The 20,405-nt window shown below is 33.5% G+C and overlaps 2 protein-coding genes across 3 annotated transcripts; one reads left to right on the top strand and one right to left on the bottom strand.

The window, feature by feature from the left end:
* Window positions 1–343: 343 nt before the first annotated feature.
* Window positions 344–12,639, top strand: LOC134247979 (methylosome protein WDR77-like). 2 transcript variants are annotated; one of them, XM_062730388.1, is made up of 9 exons: window positions 344–517; window positions 5,158–5,343; window positions 8,229–8,370; window positions 8,602–8,651; window positions 9,175–9,245; window positions 9,732–9,825; window positions 11,098–11,278; window positions 11,588–11,665; window positions 12,108–12,639. In XM_062730388.1, the coding sequence occupies exons 1-9, from the start codon at window positions 460–462 to the stop codon at window positions 12,349–12,351; spliced, it is 1,104 nt and encodes a 367-aa protein (XP_062586372.1). In that variant the 5' UTR covers window positions 344–459; the 3' UTR covers window positions 12,352–12,639. The 2 variants fall into 2 exon arrangements, with proteins under 2 accessions (XP_062586372.1, XP_062586374.1); XM_062730390.1 differs by having other exon boundaries at window positions 350–517; window positions 9,732–9,786.
* Window positions 12,640–15,110: 2,471 nt separating this feature from the next.
* LOC134247987 (transmembrane protein 216-like) lies at window positions 15,111–19,925 on the bottom strand. The gene is made up of 6 exons (XM_062730404.1): window positions 19,796–19,925; window positions 19,405–19,421; window positions 17,377–17,470; window positions 16,421–16,513; window positions 16,077–16,278; window positions 15,111–15,319 (listed from the first exon to the last, which is right to left on the bottom strand). The coding sequence occupies exons 1-6, from the start codon at window positions 19,830–19,832 to the stop codon at window positions 15,304–15,306; spliced, it is 459 nt and encodes a 152-aa protein (XP_062586388.1). The 5' UTR covers window positions 19,833–19,925; the 3' UTR covers window positions 15,111–15,303.
* Between the last annotated feature and the right edge of the window lie 480 nt (window positions 19,926–20,405).

Genomic DNA, 20,405 nt, shown 5'->3' with positions numbered 1-20,405 from the left:
TTGAAAGGGGGGGGGCTAAACGTACGCACTGCGGCAGCAATGTCTAATGTCTATACTAAGTCTATCTTTAGAAAAAAAAAGTGGGGGACTGGGCCCCCTCCCGGTTCCTACGCCTATGTATTAAACTGTAATTTATGAGAGAAAAATACCAAGTGTCCATGCAAAACCTACATCGTAAGCATGGTAAGGGGAGTAACTCGTACAATCTTCATTGATCTTGCAAGTCGTAAAATAAACTTATCTTTCCTATTCCACAGAAAATATCTCCTTTCATAAATCTTAAGAATTTGACCCAACTCAAGTTAATATGATCTTATAAATATATCTAATGTGAACTAAACAATTTAGAAATAACTAAACATCTTGTCGTTTATGACTTCGCGCGCATTTCCGGCATCGAATGCACATGGTTGACAGTTGAAATTTTGTTAAATACACATTGGTTTCGGTTGAGCAGTGATGGATCAAATCCCGGCCGCCATGGATCGGCACTTGGACGTGATTCAGTGTCGCAAAGGTAAATCTTATTGTTTTTATATGAAATACCCACTTTGTCATTTCGTTTTACCCCAAAGAACCAAGTTGAATTTTGTGTGCGAGTCTGCCATGTATTCGTGATAGACATTTAATTGAATTGTCAGAGTGAAACGATACTTTTTAATTGTGGATTTTAATTTGTTGTTTATTATGTGGACCCACGTGGTTAAGGTCAAGAGCAAGTTACAGTGTGTCCTGATTTTATTTAAGAACTATTCATTGTGCTATATTGATTGACATCACCTTGCCTGATCACATTGTGCTGATCGAATCACTATCAATCAATCATCTTGTTAACCTTTCATTTCATCGAAGAAAAAAAATGTGTAATTATAAAGAAATTGCTTGAGTGCAAAGACTACGGATTTGGAATAATAAACAGTTTTTCATGTCATGGCACAAAACAAAGTTGAAAACTATCACGTCAGGATAAAATTCACGTTTCTCAAAAGTATAAGAAAATAAAATGCACATTAATCATGTTAATAAAATAAGTATTATAAAATAGCTATATCATGCTGTATAGCTGTAACAGGAATTGAGAAAATATATGGCTGATCTGGAATATTGGCCTGCATGGATAGCTCAGTTGGTAGAGCACCTGGCTGTAGATTCAGCCGGGTTCTATTCCCGGTCCAGCCATACATTTTCTCCTTTCCTGTTACAGATTTGGTGCCGTTGACCACCCCTGGTATTGCAGGTGAAAGTCCTGCCAGGGGGTAATAAGAACTTGGGTTGTGTCTTCGAGGGGGAAGACCGTTTAAGGAGAGAGGAATGTAATGGTTTGGGCTGTGGATAGTGGCCTGGATAGGGCAGTTAGTAGAGCGCCTGACTGGAAATGCAGGGGTCCTTGGTTCAATTCCAGGTCCAGCCATGCATTTCCTCCTCTCCTGTTACATAGCTAACTCAAGTTACATAGCTGCTACATAACTAAATCAAGAGATTGTCCCATACTATCTAAACCTGCATGACCTTGTCATCATAATTAACAAGCCACATAGGAAACAGTGTCTTAGAAGGTTGGGGAGCAGAAGGGGATATGGGTCTTCTTTTCTTGAATTGATTGCGCCATTATGAAATTTTAGGGGCCAAGAGAAAGTACACTGGTCTTGCTAATCAAGGTAGCCTAGCTTTTGCATGTGCAGGCCTTTCATAAAGTTAAATTTGTGATACTATTCAGCTGTCCCAAATAACGTTACAAATCACATGGTACCGTAGGAAAGAATTTCAATTTCTTTGCCAGCAAAATATCAATATGTTAAAAATTACAGGACTGATGAAGAATATAAACATGATATAATTTGTTTTGTTTACTATTAAAGGTACTTAATAGAATTTCAATAAAGTGATACTATAGATGCTACAAAGAGCAATTTATCAACTTTTTTTTCAATTTCTGTTAAAGATTTTATACGTTGAGGGTTGCAAAGGAAAGCAGTGATTTTTCTTGTTAACAGGTAAATGAAATTTGGTCAGATATTTTTGAGATTTCAGATTTTTTTCTCTTTTTTTTTTATTCTCAAGGACAAATCATATGATTCTTGAAACATCCAGAATGGATGAAATCTTTATTATAACTTAATCCCTTCCCCAAACACATCATTGTAAATTGTGTATTTCACCTGATCCTGCTCATGCAGATGTAGAAAGGAAGATAAATAAAAAGTTTCAGCATTTTCATTTTAATTCAGGATTGTTGACCTAGTTGTATTCATATAATGGGATGAAAAAAAAGATCTTGCAAGAAAAGATTTTATCACTGTGAACCTATACAACTTACCTGAAATAAACTAAGGGCCATCATCTTTTAAATAACCTCAAGTTAGCAATAAGGTGTTGTTATTGGGGTGTGCGTAACTGTTTCCGATTTTTTCAGATCAGTTGCGAGCAACAATTTACTATGGGAAGATTTAGGGTTCAACAGCTCTATCAATCAGTGTATCAAATTTTAGATCAATTAAGTGCAGTATAGGAATATACCTCTGGAATTTATGGCCACACATAATAATAGGGTGCATTGTATGCAAATATTGTTTCAAATGCAAACTTGGAGTATCAAGAATTTAAATATATACCCTAACATCTTAAAAAATAATTCTTTGATTATTAAGAATTTAGAATACTTTTTTAAAAATAAAATACATTAATTAAACATCCACTTATAATAATAATAATTTATTTTATAATAATTAAAGTTAATTTTAAACCTATCTTTTTTTATATTCTAATAAGCATTCCCCTAGCTCTCTTAAAATACCCTGAACTTCAGATGGAGGGACAGAAATAGGTTTCAGAAATGTTAGGGTCGAGGAATATCCCAAGTATTTTTTCATCTATCTAGATCCCATGTAGGCACACTCAAAGAGATTTCTAATTTGCTTGGCACAAAAGACGGGGGATATGGTATATACCTACACAGTTTATGTCAATAAGTGATTAGCTTTGTAGCTGGATTTAGTCCATCTCTTTCATGTTATCAGTTCTTCAGCTGGAGAGAGGGGGCTCTCTCCTTATCACTTCTATTTAAACAAGCTCACTTTCTTCTGGGGATTAATCAGGCCTTCAGGAAAACGATAATTGTTTCAGCAATCTCAATTTCATTTCCAGAGATTAAAAGGGAAAATTCATTAAGTTCATTATAGAAGTTATAGGAGAAGGGTGTAAGGGTAGATTTGCTTTTAATTACTCTATACATGTATATATTTTATGTTTTAAATTGGAAATTTTTAAAATGCAAAATCAGTTTGGCCAAGATTGAAGTTTTCATCGGAGTTACATGGTTGCATGTTGCTCTGTGAAGGTCATATAATGAATTATTCACATTGATCAGTAATTGAATAATAAGATTTAGTTAACAATTATCTATAGACATAGAATTATAATATCAGTATTAATTATTCTAATTGTTATCATGAACTGTTTAAGTTTTATTTATATAAAAGCTTTACACATCGATTTTTTTTAAAAAGTCTGTAGCCCTATAGTGAATGAATTGTTTTCGTCATTTTACTGTAAGTTGTGCATGCACTGAAAACATACCTCCAACTGTCTGCAAGATTTTTCTGCTTTTTGTTTTAGCTTTTTTTCTTTGCATTCTTTTCTATCTCTAAAAGAATGCAGACACCTTCTTCATAAAAAAAGGTTTGGAATAGTTTTGAAACAATGCTGTGGAGCAATTCTTTGCTATCAGCAAGGAAGACATTCACATAAAGTGTCAGACCTGTTCAGTCATTTTGCCACTGCTTCAGAGACAAATTCTTCCAGAATTAATTGGCTATGACCATGATGATAAGATGAAAAAAACATAAATTTATATTTGTGAATGTTGAGGTTGAAATTTTCAAAATATTAGAATCATATTAAGCATGTTAAGTATTTGCGGACAGTCTATTTTAATGGATTTTATGGGTACATGTATATATAGAAGTAAGTACTGCCATAATCAAATCTACAAATTAAACAGGCACTTTCTGTAACTTCTAACTGTCCAAGATAGCATCTTGATGACTGGAGCCTTATATGTTAGATAGTCAAGCTGAAAGGACTTCTACAAAATTGATATTTTCTTAACAAAGGGAAAGATATATATTAAGTAGCATTTAGCATTTGGAAGATTTTTCATCACAGTTTAATTTTCTAAATCTTGGGTGCTTCAGAATTAAAAGGTTCTAATATTTATAACATCATCCTCAGCCAATAGGTTAGCAGAGGTAAGGAATATTTAAATCAATATCATTATGTGATGATCCTTTCTAGCATCAATTGGCCAGACTTTTGCACTCACTGACCAGATATAATTTTGCCTACATGATCTCACTTTTAGATCATTTAATGAATTTGAACAAAAAATCCTTATGTATGTGGCACTGGTTATAATATCCACAACCAATTATTTTTATGCTCCCACACAATTTCCCCATTATACCTATACGTTAGAAGATATATTAAGGAATTTGTGGCATTCCTACTAATAGGTAAAATTTTACCTACGTTATGAACAAAGCCGAGAGGAGTGATTTCATTACTTTGACACATGTCTCAACAAAGTATACATATATACCTAGGTGAAGGTCATATTTTGAACATTTGTGGACCTAGAACCTTTAATTGTCATGTTTATTATTAATGCATTTTTGCAGTTGATTTGATTATACATACCTGAGCTGTCATTTAGCCTGATTTAGGTGAAATATATATATGAACTTAAAATGAAAATTTCTTGTAATTGCATGTACAGTGAAAAAAAGATTTTGACTGCCCTTTAGTAAAACTGTAAAAAATCTAGAAGATGGATGAATTTGGAGAGAAAATTGTTTTTTTTTCTGGACATCAATCAAAATAACAATTGGGAATGACCATGCAGAAACGGAAAGATGCCTTTCTAAATGAAGTGTCGTATTGGTAAAGGTAGCTGTAAAGTTGCAGAGACTCACTAAACTTGGTTCTTACTGCTTGAAATGAAATAGTCTTGGATTGACCAATATTTTTGCTGTATACATTTTAATAATGACCCTGTATAATGTCCATGCAAGCATATCAATGTGACTGTGCAAACATTGCAATATGTTTGTCCTGAAAATGTACACACGATTTAATAGTTATTTTGTTTTCTATTTTTAGACGGTGGGATTCTGCTGGGGGCGTCCGGACTGACGGGGCGGTACTGGTACGGATCTCTGTGGTACTACTCTAATCCAGATGGAGCCCCGGATGTGGAGAAGTGTACAGCAGGGGTACAGCTGGAGGCCGGATTTAGGGAAGCTGTCTGGCTGGACGACACAAAAGTCCTGGTGGGATTAGACACAGGTGAGAGGGGGATCTAAGGTTTTCCACTTATTACCATTTACCAACTTGATTATCAAAACTAAAAAATAAGGTGGATCTAGGTTTTTTCATTTTATTACCTTTTACCAATTTGATAGTAAAAACTAAGAAAGAAAAAGTGATAATTTAAAAAAAAAAATTTCTTGGATATATCATAATATATATAGCATTCTAAATACTGTTTAATTCTCTCTAGGGATTGACACTAACTTTAAAACCATAGTTGTCAGCAGGGCTAACCATTTCTAATTTCTACCATGTCTACTAGCCCTGTTCATGTATTACTTGTCCAACAGCCGAAGGCTGGTGGCCGAGTCGCGAAGTGACGAGGGGGGTAGTCTCCTGCTGGTGGGGGTACAGGGGGGCCTCCCCCGGGAAATTTTGAAAATAGAGATGCAAAATCCTACAGTCTGGCTGTATTTTGGGTAAAAATTATATGTCACTCTATGATTGTTATCTAAGACATTTTTTCTTTTCGAAAAATTCCATATTTATAATCATTTAGGGTATTTCGAATCACCTTTAAAGTTTACAGTTTGACTTACAAAAATAATGATTATGATGATAAAACATGTTTGAAAATAAATTTAACAATTATCAGGTATATTGTGTGTATATTATAATCGTGATAATTATTTCCTTGCTCTTAGTGAGTAATCGGTAAAATTTACTGTAGCCCTGCAGGGCAAGTTTAAAGACATGTTTGGTAGCCCGACCTCAGTATTAAGTTGTCCCAGGCCATCAGGCTAGCTTTAGTGTCGAACCCTGCTCTCTGTGATTGATTTCAGCAAACAAGTACCAGTACTCATTAGGATCTGTTTATTTCGTATTGTTTATATAGAAAATTTTGAAATGAAGGGTATTTCCAAGACTTGGAGAGAAAAACATTGAAATGTTTACAAATACCATTTAACTGTGCATGTTTTAAAATGAAAATTATCTGATCAAGACTCTTTAAATATGCTTAAGGTTACAAAAGGTGCGTTGAGGTTTACTGAAAGTAAAAAAAAAAAATCTAAGTGTGAAACAGTCATTTAATGAGTTTGTGACTGTGGGGGAAGTGTCAGTTCTGATAAAGAAGGATAGAGGAACTAGAAGTTGAAAGGAGGAGACAGGGATAGCACAGATTGTCTCAGTAGGCTACAGTAGCACATGTCGAATTAATCATGGCACTTCATAGACACATACATGTAACTGTTGATAAAGGAGAGAAAATTAATTCCCACAGTGGGTTAAATAATGTGTCTTTTGAATATATGGGATAATATAATTTTGAATCAAATTAATTCTATTGAAAAATGTACGAATTTTAATAGTTATTTTGGTGGAAATTTTGGGAGACAAAAATTTTGAATGGGCTTTTTAATGGAATTTTTGATATTTAAATTAAATTACTGCCAAAACAAACAAGTGTTACCTGCAATTTTTTCAGGGGGTAAGGATGGTGGCAGGGTGGGTAGGGGTGTCTGTGTTCCATACTACTACAGTGAGTTCATGAGCACAGAGCATGTACATTTATGTTAGTTTAAATTAATTGGAAGCATAGAAATCTACTTGTATTAAAAAGCTTACAAATAAAAATTGTGAAATTATTAAAAATGAGATTGAATTAAAATTCATCAAAATTAATAAAATATGACTTAATTGGTAAACTCTTAATTAATCCAAAGTCAAAGCATTAACATGATTAAAGTGTAGAACTAGGAAATTGAACACAGTGACCTTGGGTTAATGAATTATCATTGTGCAAGTCTAGAGAAAACATTGTCTGCTAAATTTGCCATCTGTTTTATTGTGCATCTAATCTTCAGAGAAAGCAAGCAAATGAGTTTGATCAGAGGGTTATTCTGGGATGTGTCTACCTCAGGTTCTGTGTTTAGCTAGGTCACGACAACAAATTGTTTGTTTCCTGTAACTCAAATTGATTACACCAAGTAAAAGACACCTGGTTTGACTTTCAGTCTTACATATAAAATATTTTTTAGTCAGTTGATTTTATGATAATTATTATTTTAAAAAATTGCATGTTCAGATAGGGATGTCAAGTTAAAAAAAAAAGATGCCCCCATCCCTGGTAGCTCAGGCTTACATATCCCCTCCAGTCTGAGAAATCGGTGTTGAAAAAAAGATGGTTTTGTATTTAGACCTCACATAACTATGACTTAATACTTGTGTATGTACATAACATGTTTGGGATTCAGTGCCATTTGCAGACCAGCTATTAATTCTGCCTTCTGTGACCTCAAATCTGAATAAAGATTTATAGAGTAGATTAAGAGAAAAAACTAGAGATCTAGGTCTATGAAAGCATGTTTCAAGAAACAAATATATATTTCTGTTTGGCCTTGGACAATAAAACACTTGCAGTATTACACATTTTATCTTCTTTCTTCTATCTCATTCTCTTGATAATGCAAAGTGTTGTCCCTTTTCTTTTACATCCTCCTTACTAAAGTCATATATGCCCCAGATTTAGTTAGTAACTCTCAGATTTCAATGTGTACTGAATACGCTCTGTTGTGCAAGAAGTAGACAGAATAGGTATTAGAAATACAGTATTGGAGTAGTTACAAGATTTGAAGGGAAAAGGGGGTTGGTATAGTGGAGAGATATCCAAAATGAATTTATAAACAAGATTTCATAACAAAAATCCTTTGTGCATGGTATGATATTGTAATACCCTAATATTTTTTCAGAAAAAAAAATATTATGAAAAAAAATGTAATTAATTTACGTTTAATGTATTTTCAATGTTTCTATATTGAAGGTTTTTTTTTTTCGAAAGTGTAATCTAAAAACCTCAGTTCATTCAATACAACTGAATTTGAAAAATGGTCACACAATGCTGCATGCCTTTGTTACTGTAGGTGGCATTGCCATCTGGGAGTTAGTGGATAACCTGCACACCTTTGTCCACCTTAGTGGGGCGACAGAGCATGATGACCTTGTGACCTCAGTAGGTGTGGTCAGTGGAGGAAAGAAGGCTGTCTCTTGTGGAGCAGATAGGTGGTTAGTGGATTTATCTCCCTTTATTAAGGTGGCTACAACCAGTATCTTAAGGCTGTGTTACCCCATTATTTCAACCCCTGAAATAAATATTTTAAAGCTTTAACTTCCATAAATCTGGAATATCTGAAATAATTTTGAATGCCAATAGCAAGTGTAGAAGTGAATTTTCATTACAATTAGTAAAAATACTAAAATATGTTTGTTTATTGATGGTGTAATTTTTTTTTTCAGTGTCAAAGTCTGGGATTTAGAACACATGCACTCTACAAATACCTACAGAGGTAAGCCTTGTATGGTCAAGCTTCATACATTGTGGAGCCGTACTTTTTGCTTTGATTTATTTTCATTGTTTTTATACAGTGGTTTTATAATGCAATCAACACATTTCATTTCCAAGTGAAGTTATTTTAACTTGTTCTTTACTTCATAAATGAGTTTCCAAATGAATTATAATTTAGTTTTAAAATGCATATAATTTTAGCATTCTTATGATAGAGGAAGAGGGAGGCAAATTTTGAAAGAAATTGTCTTTCAATATATATGACAAATATAGAATTATTCCACTAGAAGAGTTATCTCTCTTGTCATGGATCAGTGAACATTGAACATGTTAAATGACATAAAACTTCAATTTCAATTGAAGCAGGATAATTTTTAACCTCCCTCTAAATTGCCTCCCTCCCCCTCCCTAAAAGATTTTTAGGAAAATTCAAGCAGTGAAGCTGTAAATGATGTATTTATAGAAATTAATGAAGCATTCTCTTATGAAATTCTAATTTACTTTTACATCATTTGGTGTTTCAGCCCACTCAGATGTGGTGGAGTGTGTTAGCTGTCATCCTACAGAGCCGGCTTTGTTTCTGTCGTGTTCCGCAGTAAGTTGACATCAGGGATAACTGTAACTGTTATTAAGATCTACAGTACTTCTGGAGAAAGAAACGGTTATTCTCTGTGAACTGAAACTAGCGTAGGATAAATGGCAATTTTTGCTTGCTTGCAAAGTTCATTGGTTAAAAATGTGAAAAATAAAATGATTAATCATGTGCATAAATATCTGAATGTTTTAGATGAATTGAAAGCTTTTGTCAATATTTATTGCATGAAGAAGTCACTTTTAATTTTTATTTTTAAAAAATCTTAAGTCTGACAGTGCTGCCAAAATATAGATATTTGTACATGTACAAACTAGTTAAAACTCAATGGGGTAATAAAAACAGATACCAGACTGAGAATAGAATACAGAAAAAATATAAATATATAACTTATATGCAATATTTAAATATTGAAATTAAACTATATTTCAAAACTAATTTTAATGTTAAAATGCTGTTTTTATGATGGCTGTAAAATTTGTTTTTCAGGATGGCAGTGTATTTTTGTGGGACACCCGTAAATCCCGACCCGTGACAGATCTAGGTGGGTTCCCTCCCTTTGTTGTCCCCATAGCTAGAGTAGGTGGGTGTAGGAACCTTAACTAAAACCAGTAACAGTTTTGTAACACTGATCATGCTAACTTACTACACAGTTTAGTTAACAAAACCACTAACATTTTAGTTACTTCACCAATCACAACAACTCACTAAGCACAGTTAACTAACCCAGTAATGATTTAAAGTTATTACATGACTAACCCAGTACCACTTAATCAGTAACTAACTCTGTAACAGTAGAATTATTTTGTCTTTACACTACTAATAACGCTGAAAGTGACCAAATTTCATTTTACTCACTGTGTAACAATAGAATGTATCATACGTTTTCACTTCTATTGTCTGTCCTTTGACTAGCATGTTACCACTTTTTGCAAGTAATCTCAATATGAAACCTTGGCCTTCAACCTATGTCAATTAGGTAGATTGACCCCCCCGAAACTTCCTGCATTTAAATGAACAACTTGAAACTATCAAAACTAAACTTTTAATAAAGTAGCCCTCTCCATTTATTTTTTTGGGGGGAGGGGAGAGAAACTATTGTATAAAAAGTAAAGATGTGTTTGTGAAACTCTATTCGCCCGGTGGCAAAGTTCAAAAAACGTCACAGTCAAGGTCACAAGGTCATTGATCTTGAAATTTGGAAGATATGAAGGAACTTAGTTAGTGGAGTGTGCGTACCAAATATGAAAGCCTCTATCTCATATAAAGTTATGGCAAAAGTGTGAAAAAGCTATTTTTAGCATATAGTTCACAGTCAAGGTCACAAGATCATTGACCTTGATGCCATTTGAAAGAGTTTAATTGGTGAAGTATGCATACCAGATAAGAAGTCTCCAACTCGTACGGTTCAAAAGTTATGGGGAAGGTTAAAGTTGACAACAGACAGACAAACAGGACAAAAACAATATACGCCTCGGATCTATCAATTCAGACACATAAAAATTGGAAAGGGCTACGTTATTGCAGTTAATAAAGTCTTTGAGCTGTAATCAGTTAGTTTGATCAAACTACCTGTATTTTCATTCATAGCTTTACAATTGACTCTTATTTTAACTTTTAAATAAGTATTTTTATTGAATTAATCATTAAAAAAAGTGTATCAAGGAAAAAAATATTGCAATTTTCCATTTTATAAAATTTGTGACCTAAGCAGATCATCAAAGCAGTACCATGAATAATCAGTGATTGTATTAGTTTTGAAATAAATTGCACAAAATTAAATTCTGACATTTCATGCTATCTTCAGAATTTTTACTGGAGAAAATAGAATTAATTGTTCATTATATTGTTGTAGACACCTCCCCTCTCCAACATTCCCCCAAACAGGTTGTATGGCAACCTGAGTCACACAATTTTGCTGTGGGTGGGGAATGTGGTCAGGTGGTCATCAAGGATACCAGGAAAGCTGTGGGAGCAACATTGTCTTTCAGCTGCCATTCTCGAGCAGTCACCAAGTTATCATTCAGTAAAGATGAGTAAGTCAAAGGCCGCTTCTTTACATCATTCAGTAAAATTAAGGAAGTCAAATGCTGCTTCTTGATAGCATTCAGTAAAATTAAGTGAGTCAAGGGCCACTGCTTCTGAAATTCATGGTTAATTCCATCAAGGGGAAGTAATTCGATCAAATCATTTGAATTCATATTTAGGATGGGATAAATCAATTCATTTTTCGCATATGTTTACTAGGATATGGGAAAATGAATTTTTTTTTTTTTTTTCAATCAACAGATGTTGGTGTAAAGTGCTGTTTGAATTTAATTCATGATTTGCTTTTTTTTTTTCAGTCCGAGTCTGTTGGCGTCGGCTTCAGAAGATTGTACAGCGGTAGTGATGTCGATAGATAAAGAGACGGGTCGACAAATGTAAGTCAATAAATAGGGTGTCAAAAGGATATTGTATAAAACATAACTCTTCTAATGAATACTGTAAACCAGGATTTATTTGCACACGATAAATATCCATGACTTTTAAAACCTGAAAAAAAATTAATCATTCAGGATATGTTTAAACAGCCAAATAGCGAATATAAGATGATGCAAATAATAATTGGTGAACAGTATCCTTCAAAATAATATACCAATATAAACTAGGATTGTTTACAATGAGATGCACTATTTTATATGTGATTCATTAATTCAGGCAGTGGACATTAAGCTTTCTGCACGTTAATCGACAGGATTTGCTTTCGGCATAAAATATTGTATATTGATTATTTGCTGATTGTCTTTATTACAATTTTAGTCTCTATTAGATATTTATCCAGCTAAGAAATTCTTATCAGCTTTTAAAAATTGAAAATTTTAGATTCCGAGACACAACACACACAGATTTCGTGACGGGACTAAGCTGGCAAGGAAGTGAGAAGCTCTTCAGTTGTGGATGGGACTCGAAAGTGAAAAAACACTGTGTGTCGAACTGTGAACAAACTTCTGAAGACTGTGTCGTGGTTGAAATGGAGACGGACAGTATAGCCAGCGAGAGTGTTAAAAAGATAGCCAACATTTCACTAGTTTGTAACGGCAATGGTGCTGAAGTGGAATCCACATGACGTGAAATCTACCTCGTTATATTTGTGTTCTCGTGATCAGAATTTCTTGCAAAAGAATCAAAATTGTCACAGGTTCTACTCAATTTTTTAGTTGTTGTATTTTTTTTTTTGGAAATTCTTCACAGCAAGTTTTGATGTGGCATAGGCTTGTTGTGGCGTTTTACTTGTGCAAGTCATTTTTTCATCAGGAATCTCAAAAATTTCAGATTTTCATTGGGCATGCTGAGTATCATATCACTGATGTTTTATTGCAAAATAAAAACAAAGTATACCATATTTGACTGTAAACTGACTTGATCTTTTTTTTATTTCATTATGAATATATTTAATTATGCCCCCTTTGAAGAAGGGAGGGCATATTGCTTTGCTGTTATCAGTCGGTTGTTCTGTCTGTCAGCCCACCATCAGTGTCCGCTCATTTTATTGTAGAGGTTGCACATATTGAAATGAAATTTGGTATACAGATTTATCGTAAAAATACTAAGGTCAAGTTCTGTTTAGGATATGATCGGGTATTTTGAGACAGAGTTATGTCCATTGGACTTACAAAAATTCCAATTAAGCCAAAATGAAATTAAAGTTTGTTTGGAATTGCCTCCCACCTCATTGAAATGCCCCCTCCTGAAAAAATTCTATTAACCAAAAGTTGGAAGATTTTTTTTATAATCAATTTTTTGCCCATTACATGTATCACATACACTATACAAAACACTGAAATATAGTGTCAGATACAGGTAAAATTGATTTTTTTTTGTTGGGGGTAGATCTTTTTTTTTTTTAAAGTCAGAAAAAGTATTTACTGTTTACTGAGATTTTTATCAAAAACTAAAAATTTATCTTTAATTAAAAAAGCCTCCCTCCCTCCTGTGTCTGAAACCCTTCAGGCGACAGTTCCAAACAAACTATTTTTTAAGGATGGCCTTATTTGCGATTCTTTGCATTTCTTTTGCAGAGGTTGCATATATTGAAATAAAATTTGGTATACAGATTTATCATAAAAATACCTAGGTCAAGAACTGTTTGGGATATGATCGGGCCATTTTAGACAGAGTTTATATGCCCTTTGGACATAGAAAAATTGCAATTATTTTCAGTTTCCATTCATTTTCTCTGCAGAGTTTGCACATATTGAAGAGAAGTTTGGTATACAGATTTATCATGAAATATCTAGGTCAAGTTCTGTTTTTGGTACATTGACTAATTTTGGATAGTTATGCCTCTTGGACAAGTTTATAAAAGAGCTAGGTTCAATTTATGCATAAAATGGCCCTGTCTATATAAATAAACTAACAACCTCTCTCTAGGTGTTTTCATTTCCAACAATAAAATATCTTTTTGATAATCTGAGTTTTGGAAAACAGGCTTTGAGAAAATGCAACTTTCTTGAATATTGCAGAAAACACACATATTTGAGTACCTTCAGCAACAATCTAATTGAAATTAGATGTTAGATCTGCTCGCATATTCACTAGTCTAAAATCTAACAACATCCCATAGAGGGTCACGTCAGAGGTCAAATTCCATCAACTAATCAAATCTTCACCTGCAAAATCATTAAATATTGGTGAAGCGAATAAGTCGAGAGTTGTTCTGTTTTTTACCTTGACTAATTTTGGGATGTTGTTAGATGTTAGTGTAGTGAGTATGCGAGTGAATCTAACATCTATTTTAATTAGAATGCTTCAACAAAGAATTTTAAATTTTTAAAAAAATATGAGCACAGCCCACAATCCAAAAATTAAAACATGTTTTTTAATCTTCAGAAAAAGATCTTTCATTATGTAATTGCATATTTTGGATCAGAGATCGTGTTCTATATGAAATATAACAAAAATACTTCAATTTTAGGCCATTTTCAAAGGAATTTACAAGATATGGGGCAAATGATGCATTTTATGATGTCATAATGCTTTGACTAGAGGGAAAATTATGTCATGTTCAATAGATACATTGTTCATGGTCACAAGTAGTACAAGAGATAAATACTGCATTTTCAACCTAAACTGAGCAGTTTTAATTTTCAGAAATTCTAAGGGCCAAAAAAGGCACTAAGTAACTTTTGCTCTTTCCAATTATATGCAGTTTCTGTTCATTTTCTTTGCAGAGGCTGCACATACTGAAATGAAATTTGGTAAACAGGTTTATAAGAATATCTAGGGGGAGTTCTGTTTTTCGTATGATCGAGCCATTTTTGACAGAGTTGTGCCCCTATGACTTAGAAAAAATTCCAATTATTTGAGGGAGGGGGGCATAAGTGTTTTACAAACATCTCTTGGTTTTAAAAAATTGGAAATGTTTTTAGAAGCAGTTTTAATCTGCAAGATAAATCTTAGTCATATGCCTTCTTAATAAAATGGGACTCAATTTTTAATGTTCATGAACTTATAAATTAGAAGACATTCTATAGACTTCTTTAGTAAAGTTAACGACAGTTCAAAATTTACAAAACTTAATTGTATACTTTATATTTTCTCTTTCGTAATCAACTACATACATATAATCAAAACTAAAAATAATGTACAACATTGTTAAATTATAGTTGCAATATTAAACTTAACATGCAGTCTTTTTTATATACAAAGATATATCACAAATTTTATGTTGAGAAACGCTCAAGAATGAGAGACCCGGCCAACATACTACATTGAAAACATCTTTATATTATAAATCTCACAAGTTCGTTAAACTAGTATTAAATCTTGTTACACAATAGTAAGAAAAAATTCTAGCTTTTGCTTTCAAACAATTGTATCTGTTTCAATAATGCATCATGGTGTACAGTATCTTGCATATGGATATGTCTTTTAGCACATAGTATGTATGTTCATAAACAAGTTTGATGGAATCTTGTATTCATAAATGCAGAACTGATCATGAAGATATCCTTTCTGGCAGATCCTTCTAAAATCACAACCTTGCAGAGAATGTCATTTGCATTAGACCTTGCAGTTGTTAATAAGGTGTAGCTCTGAAAATAGGAAGAGAATGCATAACAAATTTACATTGCAGCTGTTGCATAAAAAATACATTGGACTAAAAAAAAGCTGCATTTATTCATTCCAATACTCACAAAGATGGACATATTATAGTCTATATTTAAGGAATCACTGTCTAGTTAGTATACTATGCCAGGGCATCAACAATAGTGGGAAACATGGGATAATTTGCATAACGAGCGAATTTAAAAATAAAATTATCCCATGACCCATGTTACCCACTATCGTTGATGTCCCTGGCATACTTAACTAACTAGATAGCGATTCCTTATATTTCCATTTCATTGTGAAATAAAATCGTAGATTTACACTTTGAAAATGTAGACATCGATTTAAATTACACAAGGACTCCATTCTAATTTCAATAGTCCTCTCCCACTGATGTCAAACACAAAGGCAGCAACACAAGATTTTCATGCATATTTGCATCTTAGCTTCTAACCTATCGACCTGTCTAATTTACATTCTGCCGTTCTGGTAGAATTATTAAGAAATCAACTCCGCTAATTTTCAAAGAGTTATCACAGAGAAAAAAAAATAGAAATGGATATGTTTATCAATATGTCTGTAAAACTGCATCATATAAAGTAGATTTAAGTGTTAAATAATAATGTATTACTGATATATAATATGAATTTCATTGTAAGTTGTGTTAATTGAAAAGTACATTACATAAAAAATATACACAGGTCACGTAATTAATATGAATTTGTGGTTTGCATATGTTACCTAGCAAACGTAATCATGCCGATGATTCCAAAAATGAGTTCCAGTCCTATAAATCCAGTCTGGATAGCTGCCAAGATGACGTCAACTCGTAATACGTAAGTCTGCCATAAGATGAGATACAGTGCCCCTAGTACTGCAGGGATACTCAATAATATCGATATTACAACCCCCACTATTCTCTCTGTAAGATTTCCTTTTTGAGCTGAAACACAAAAAAATTATTATTCAAATCCTGGGAAAGTCTATGCAATAAGACCATGTTTTCATTGAGACAGATACATTTGACATATTATTAATACAATTTACTTTGACTGTAAGAAAAATTTCATGTTATTTATACTTACCAAAAAATATTCGTAAGGCCTCTATTCCTGCTAAAATGAAGACCAGAATCACCTCTGCTGGCAATACATTATCTGCGTATGGTAGAGTTTCACCTACAAAAAAAATTTTTTTTTACTAAATACAGTAAAACACACACACACTTATAACAGAGAGCCAGGAATGGACTTCTTAGTAAACATCATGTGCTTGCAGCATTTAAGTAAATTTCTTAATACATCTTAAAGCCACAGACTCTCTCTCTCTCCCAAGATTCTACATGGCAAACAATTGATATCAACTTAGGTCTAGAAAAAAAAAAGTCTGTTTCCGCTTTCCCAACCGACCCTAATTTATAGTGCCGACCCTAAAATTTTTTTTTATGATTCTGTCCCATGAAGTGCAAGATTTTACCACGGGAATTATAGTCTCCAACACTGCAAGCTTTTCAAGACAGAAAGAAGTTTGGGTCACCTTTCTATTATAAGTTTAAGTCTCAGAAATGCTTAAAAACAACATTTCTTTTGCCATTAATGTTACTTCTATACATGTTTTGATTAAAAACAAAAAAAAAAAAATTTCAAAAAAAAAAATTGCCTACCTACCTACCCTATATTTTTTCAGCCTGAAAGCGGAAACAAACATTTTTTTCTAGGCCTTATTATGAATAAAAATAATAAACTTGTGTTATCCATCTCACTTCGATACATCCCAGGTATCTGATTTCTGTGTCCAAGACACAGGCCTTTAGATTGCTTTAATCTGACATAAGAGAAAATCAGGGAGTTGGATAAAAATCTTTTTAAACCCCAAATTCTTGTAAGTTGGATTAAAATAAAATAAATTAAAGGCCCGCACATGGAGATAACTAAGTTCAACTAATTCATAAACATTTTAACAAAATTGATTATTCTTTTAACTTTTCACAGCAACAGAAAGTTTTACACATTTAGTAGTAAAATGACAGAAGCAGTCTTACCTTTGTAAACATAAATAAGAATTTCACACAGAAAGAAGAATGCAAAGTACCATCCATTGAGGTAGAGAAGAACTTGGTAGGGAAGTGATGATCTCTGTTGTGAAGTCAAGGAAATTATCTCAAAGATGGAGACATATTTCAAAATTCTGTAACAGTTAGTGAATACAGTGGACCTTCAGATATCCGGACGCCAGATATCCGGATGCTTCAGTATCCGGACGATTTTTCATCGGAACAAAATTTTAAAATGTTATTTTGTCTTGTTTCACTGGTGATTCGGATATCCGGATGCTTCACATATCCGGACAAATTGACTGGGAACCAAAGTGTCCGGATAAATGAGGGTCCACTGTACATGAGATGGCCTATTCAACACTGTTAAAAAACCCAACATCACTTCATATTTACCTAGATTATCCTAAATACCTATCATTAATTTATCTTCACAAGTTTAGAAAGAATTTAAGCTAACACCTATGCAGGGGCGGATCCAGCAATTTTTGAAAGGGGGGGGGGTTCCAGGGTTGTGTCCCTCTAACCCCCCCTCCCCTTCACACTCTCAAGCAAAGTTCCACACATACGTATTGAAAGATTTTATGTTGTGGTAAATAATATCTTTGTTTACATTCCTTTTTTCTTTGAAAAGGTACCTCAAGTCAGAATAAGAAAAAAAAACTCATTTCAAAAACTAATTAAGCCTTATAAAATTGAATGGATCTGCAGGATTTCCGTATTAGAGTAAACAGAATTTTCTTTTAGAATTAAAAAAAAAATTGGGGGGGGGGGGGGGGGGAGATGAGGATGGGGTTTAAAACAAAATAGTTTTATGTTAGTTCCTTCAAAGATATGTTTAAAAAGGGTACATATATATAGCCAACACAGCCAAAGATCGCGGGGATTTCATATCAAATTAAACCTTGCATGTTACCGTATATAAAATATATGAAAATAAGTAGAATATTTTCTACCATTTGCTAATAAAAAAGTGATAAATATATATTATTATAACAGTAACTTGATCCGAAGGGTCGTATTACGTCGAGTTCGACATCGCGGATCATCTGATTTCTAACGAGACGCGAAGCGTCGATTTTGATCTTATGATCCGCGCCTGTCAACGAGACGTGATACGGCTCTTCGGATCAAGTTACTGTTATAATGATAAATTTATTATATACCCCCTCATAACTAGCAAAATAACGCAAAAGAAAACTTTAGAGATCAATTGCATAACATTTATCCATAAAACAAAGCTTAATAACAAGGGACTTTTTAATGCGCAAGAAAAATAACGTCATAATTCTGCGTACTACGTCATCAGTTTCAGAGAGTGGTGATATGGATTCAGAAAACAACATGTTGGTGATCCGGAAAATCGGATCACGACGTCACGTGATAGCGTAAATTCAACAGTAAAATTGGGTGATACACATTAGGTATATAATAATGAAGGTGAATGGATGAAACTAAATATGTGGGAATCTATCTATTCAATACATAGGCCTTAGTTAGACGTACACATATTTTTTCTCAGATGTTTTATCTCTCTCTCTACTTGGCTAAAAATAAAGGGGGGTTCAAACCCCCGGAACCCCCCCTCTGGATCCGCCAATGCTATGTATGTACATCGAATTTTCATGTAACAGCATTTAACTGGTACTTGCTTAAAATTTATTTTTCTTACCATAACTTGCATCTCTCAATCTAGATAGAATATGTCCTATTGTTAGAATGATAAATGTCCTAAGGGCCATGTCCCGAGATAGCTGCAGAACTGTAGCTCTCAAATAAAATATTTTGACAGACTGGAGAGGTACAGTCAATATATTTTTTCAGAGAGCTACAGTTTTGCAGTGAGTCCCGAGACACTGATAGTGTTAGATTATTCTAACTAGGGAATGAATTTGAAATTAATTTGCACTATCAATATGCATCTTGGTCTTTAACAGCTACAATGTTCTTTTTTCACACAATCAGCCCATTCATTTAACAAATCTGTAACATTTTCAGTTCATAGTCAAAGGATACAACAATCTGTACTCTGCCTGAAAAAAGAATAAAAAGACAATTTACAATCTAAAATCAGAATTAATCCAAATTCAAATTAATGTTCCGAAAGTAGATGACAGTAAGTAAATTGGGACAATCCTTCAGAAACACAATATTTACAATTTAATTAAACCAACAGAGAAATAAAAAAAGTAAGTTCAAGACAACAATATGAGATCATGCCGATTCGTGGTTTCGTTTTGTTCATGTTTTTACATGAAAACATCTACGAAAACTGCACATTTACGCCAAATCTCTCGTCATAATTGACGTTATTATTGTATATTTTATCTGGGATACAGAAAAATTCATCTTTAATGCTAGTTGACCGTTTCTTATCACACAGACTCTGTAAATACTGAGATTTTACCTTTGTTTTGGCGCTGTGGCTGCCCCGTCGTCGCCATATTGAAACAAATGTTCTGTTTCCGCGGAACAGTAGACGAGAAAATATTGACCGGATAAATTTGGATTTTCAGTCTACTAAGAGAAATGACTGAGACTCAGATTAGAGGTGCCTGCTGTTTCTTCTATATTGTAAGACATAACATTCAAAGTAATTTTTACTGAATAACAATTTAACAGAAAACATGCGCGGATCCAGGATTTTTTTCTCCAAAAGGGGAGGGGGGGGGGGGGTTCCATCCCCAGTCAAAAAGAAAAAAATCCAGCCCAAATCTTTCTTTACAAGCTAAAATAAAAAAAAAAAAACCGTTAACTCCTATCACAAACATGTGAAAACCGATTTCGTTGCTGGGACGGTGTAGTTAATCGACTTCTCGTGCATTCTTCATATAACGTTACATAACCTGGACCTATATTATTTAAGAATCAAAGAAATAAGTTCGGAAATCTCCAATGTCAAGTCAAAAGAGCAAGGTAATTTGTAGCCAGTGAAAGGTCTCACAAGGATATCACTAGCCCTTAGCGTTCAAAAGTTATGGCAAAGGTTAAAGTTTTTTCATAACTTGTTCCAAAAT

This window comes from Saccostrea cucullata, unplaced genomic scaffold, assembly GCF_032062105.1.
Source record: "Saccostrea cucullata isolate Sc308-1 unplaced genomic scaffold, CSIRO_AGI_Scuc_v1 ctg448, whole genome shotgun sequence".
NCBI classification, from domain to species: Eukaryota; Metazoa; Mollusca; class Bivalvia; order Ostreida; family Ostreidae; genus Saccostrea; species Saccostrea cuccullata.
This window is presented reverse-complemented; position numbering and strand designations above follow the sequence as displayed.

Coding starts and splice junctions, on each gene's coding strand:
- LOC134247979 (XM_062730388.1), top strand. CDS start 460: ATGGATCAAATCCCGGCCGCCATGGATCGGCACTTGGACGTGATTCAG. Junction 518..5,157: donor CGTGATTCAGTGTCGCAAAG/GTAAATCTTATT, acceptor TTCTATTTTTAG/ACGGTGGGATTCTGCTGGGG. Junction 8,652..9,174: donor CTCTACAAATACCTACAGAG/GTAAGCCTTGTA, acceptor TTGGTGTTTCAG/CCCACTCAGATGTGGTGGAG.
- LOC134247987 (XM_062730404.1), bottom strand. CDS start 19,832: ATGGCGACGACGGGGCAGCCACAGCGCCAAAACAAAG. Junction 16,514..17,376: donor TCTTATTTATGTTTACAAAG/GTAAGACTGCTT, acceptor TTTTTTTTGTAG/GTGAAACTCTACCATACGCA. Junction 16,279..16,420: donor GGCCTTACGAATATTTTTTG/GTAAGTATAAAT, acceptor TTTGTGTTTCAG/CTCAAAAAGGAAATCTTACA.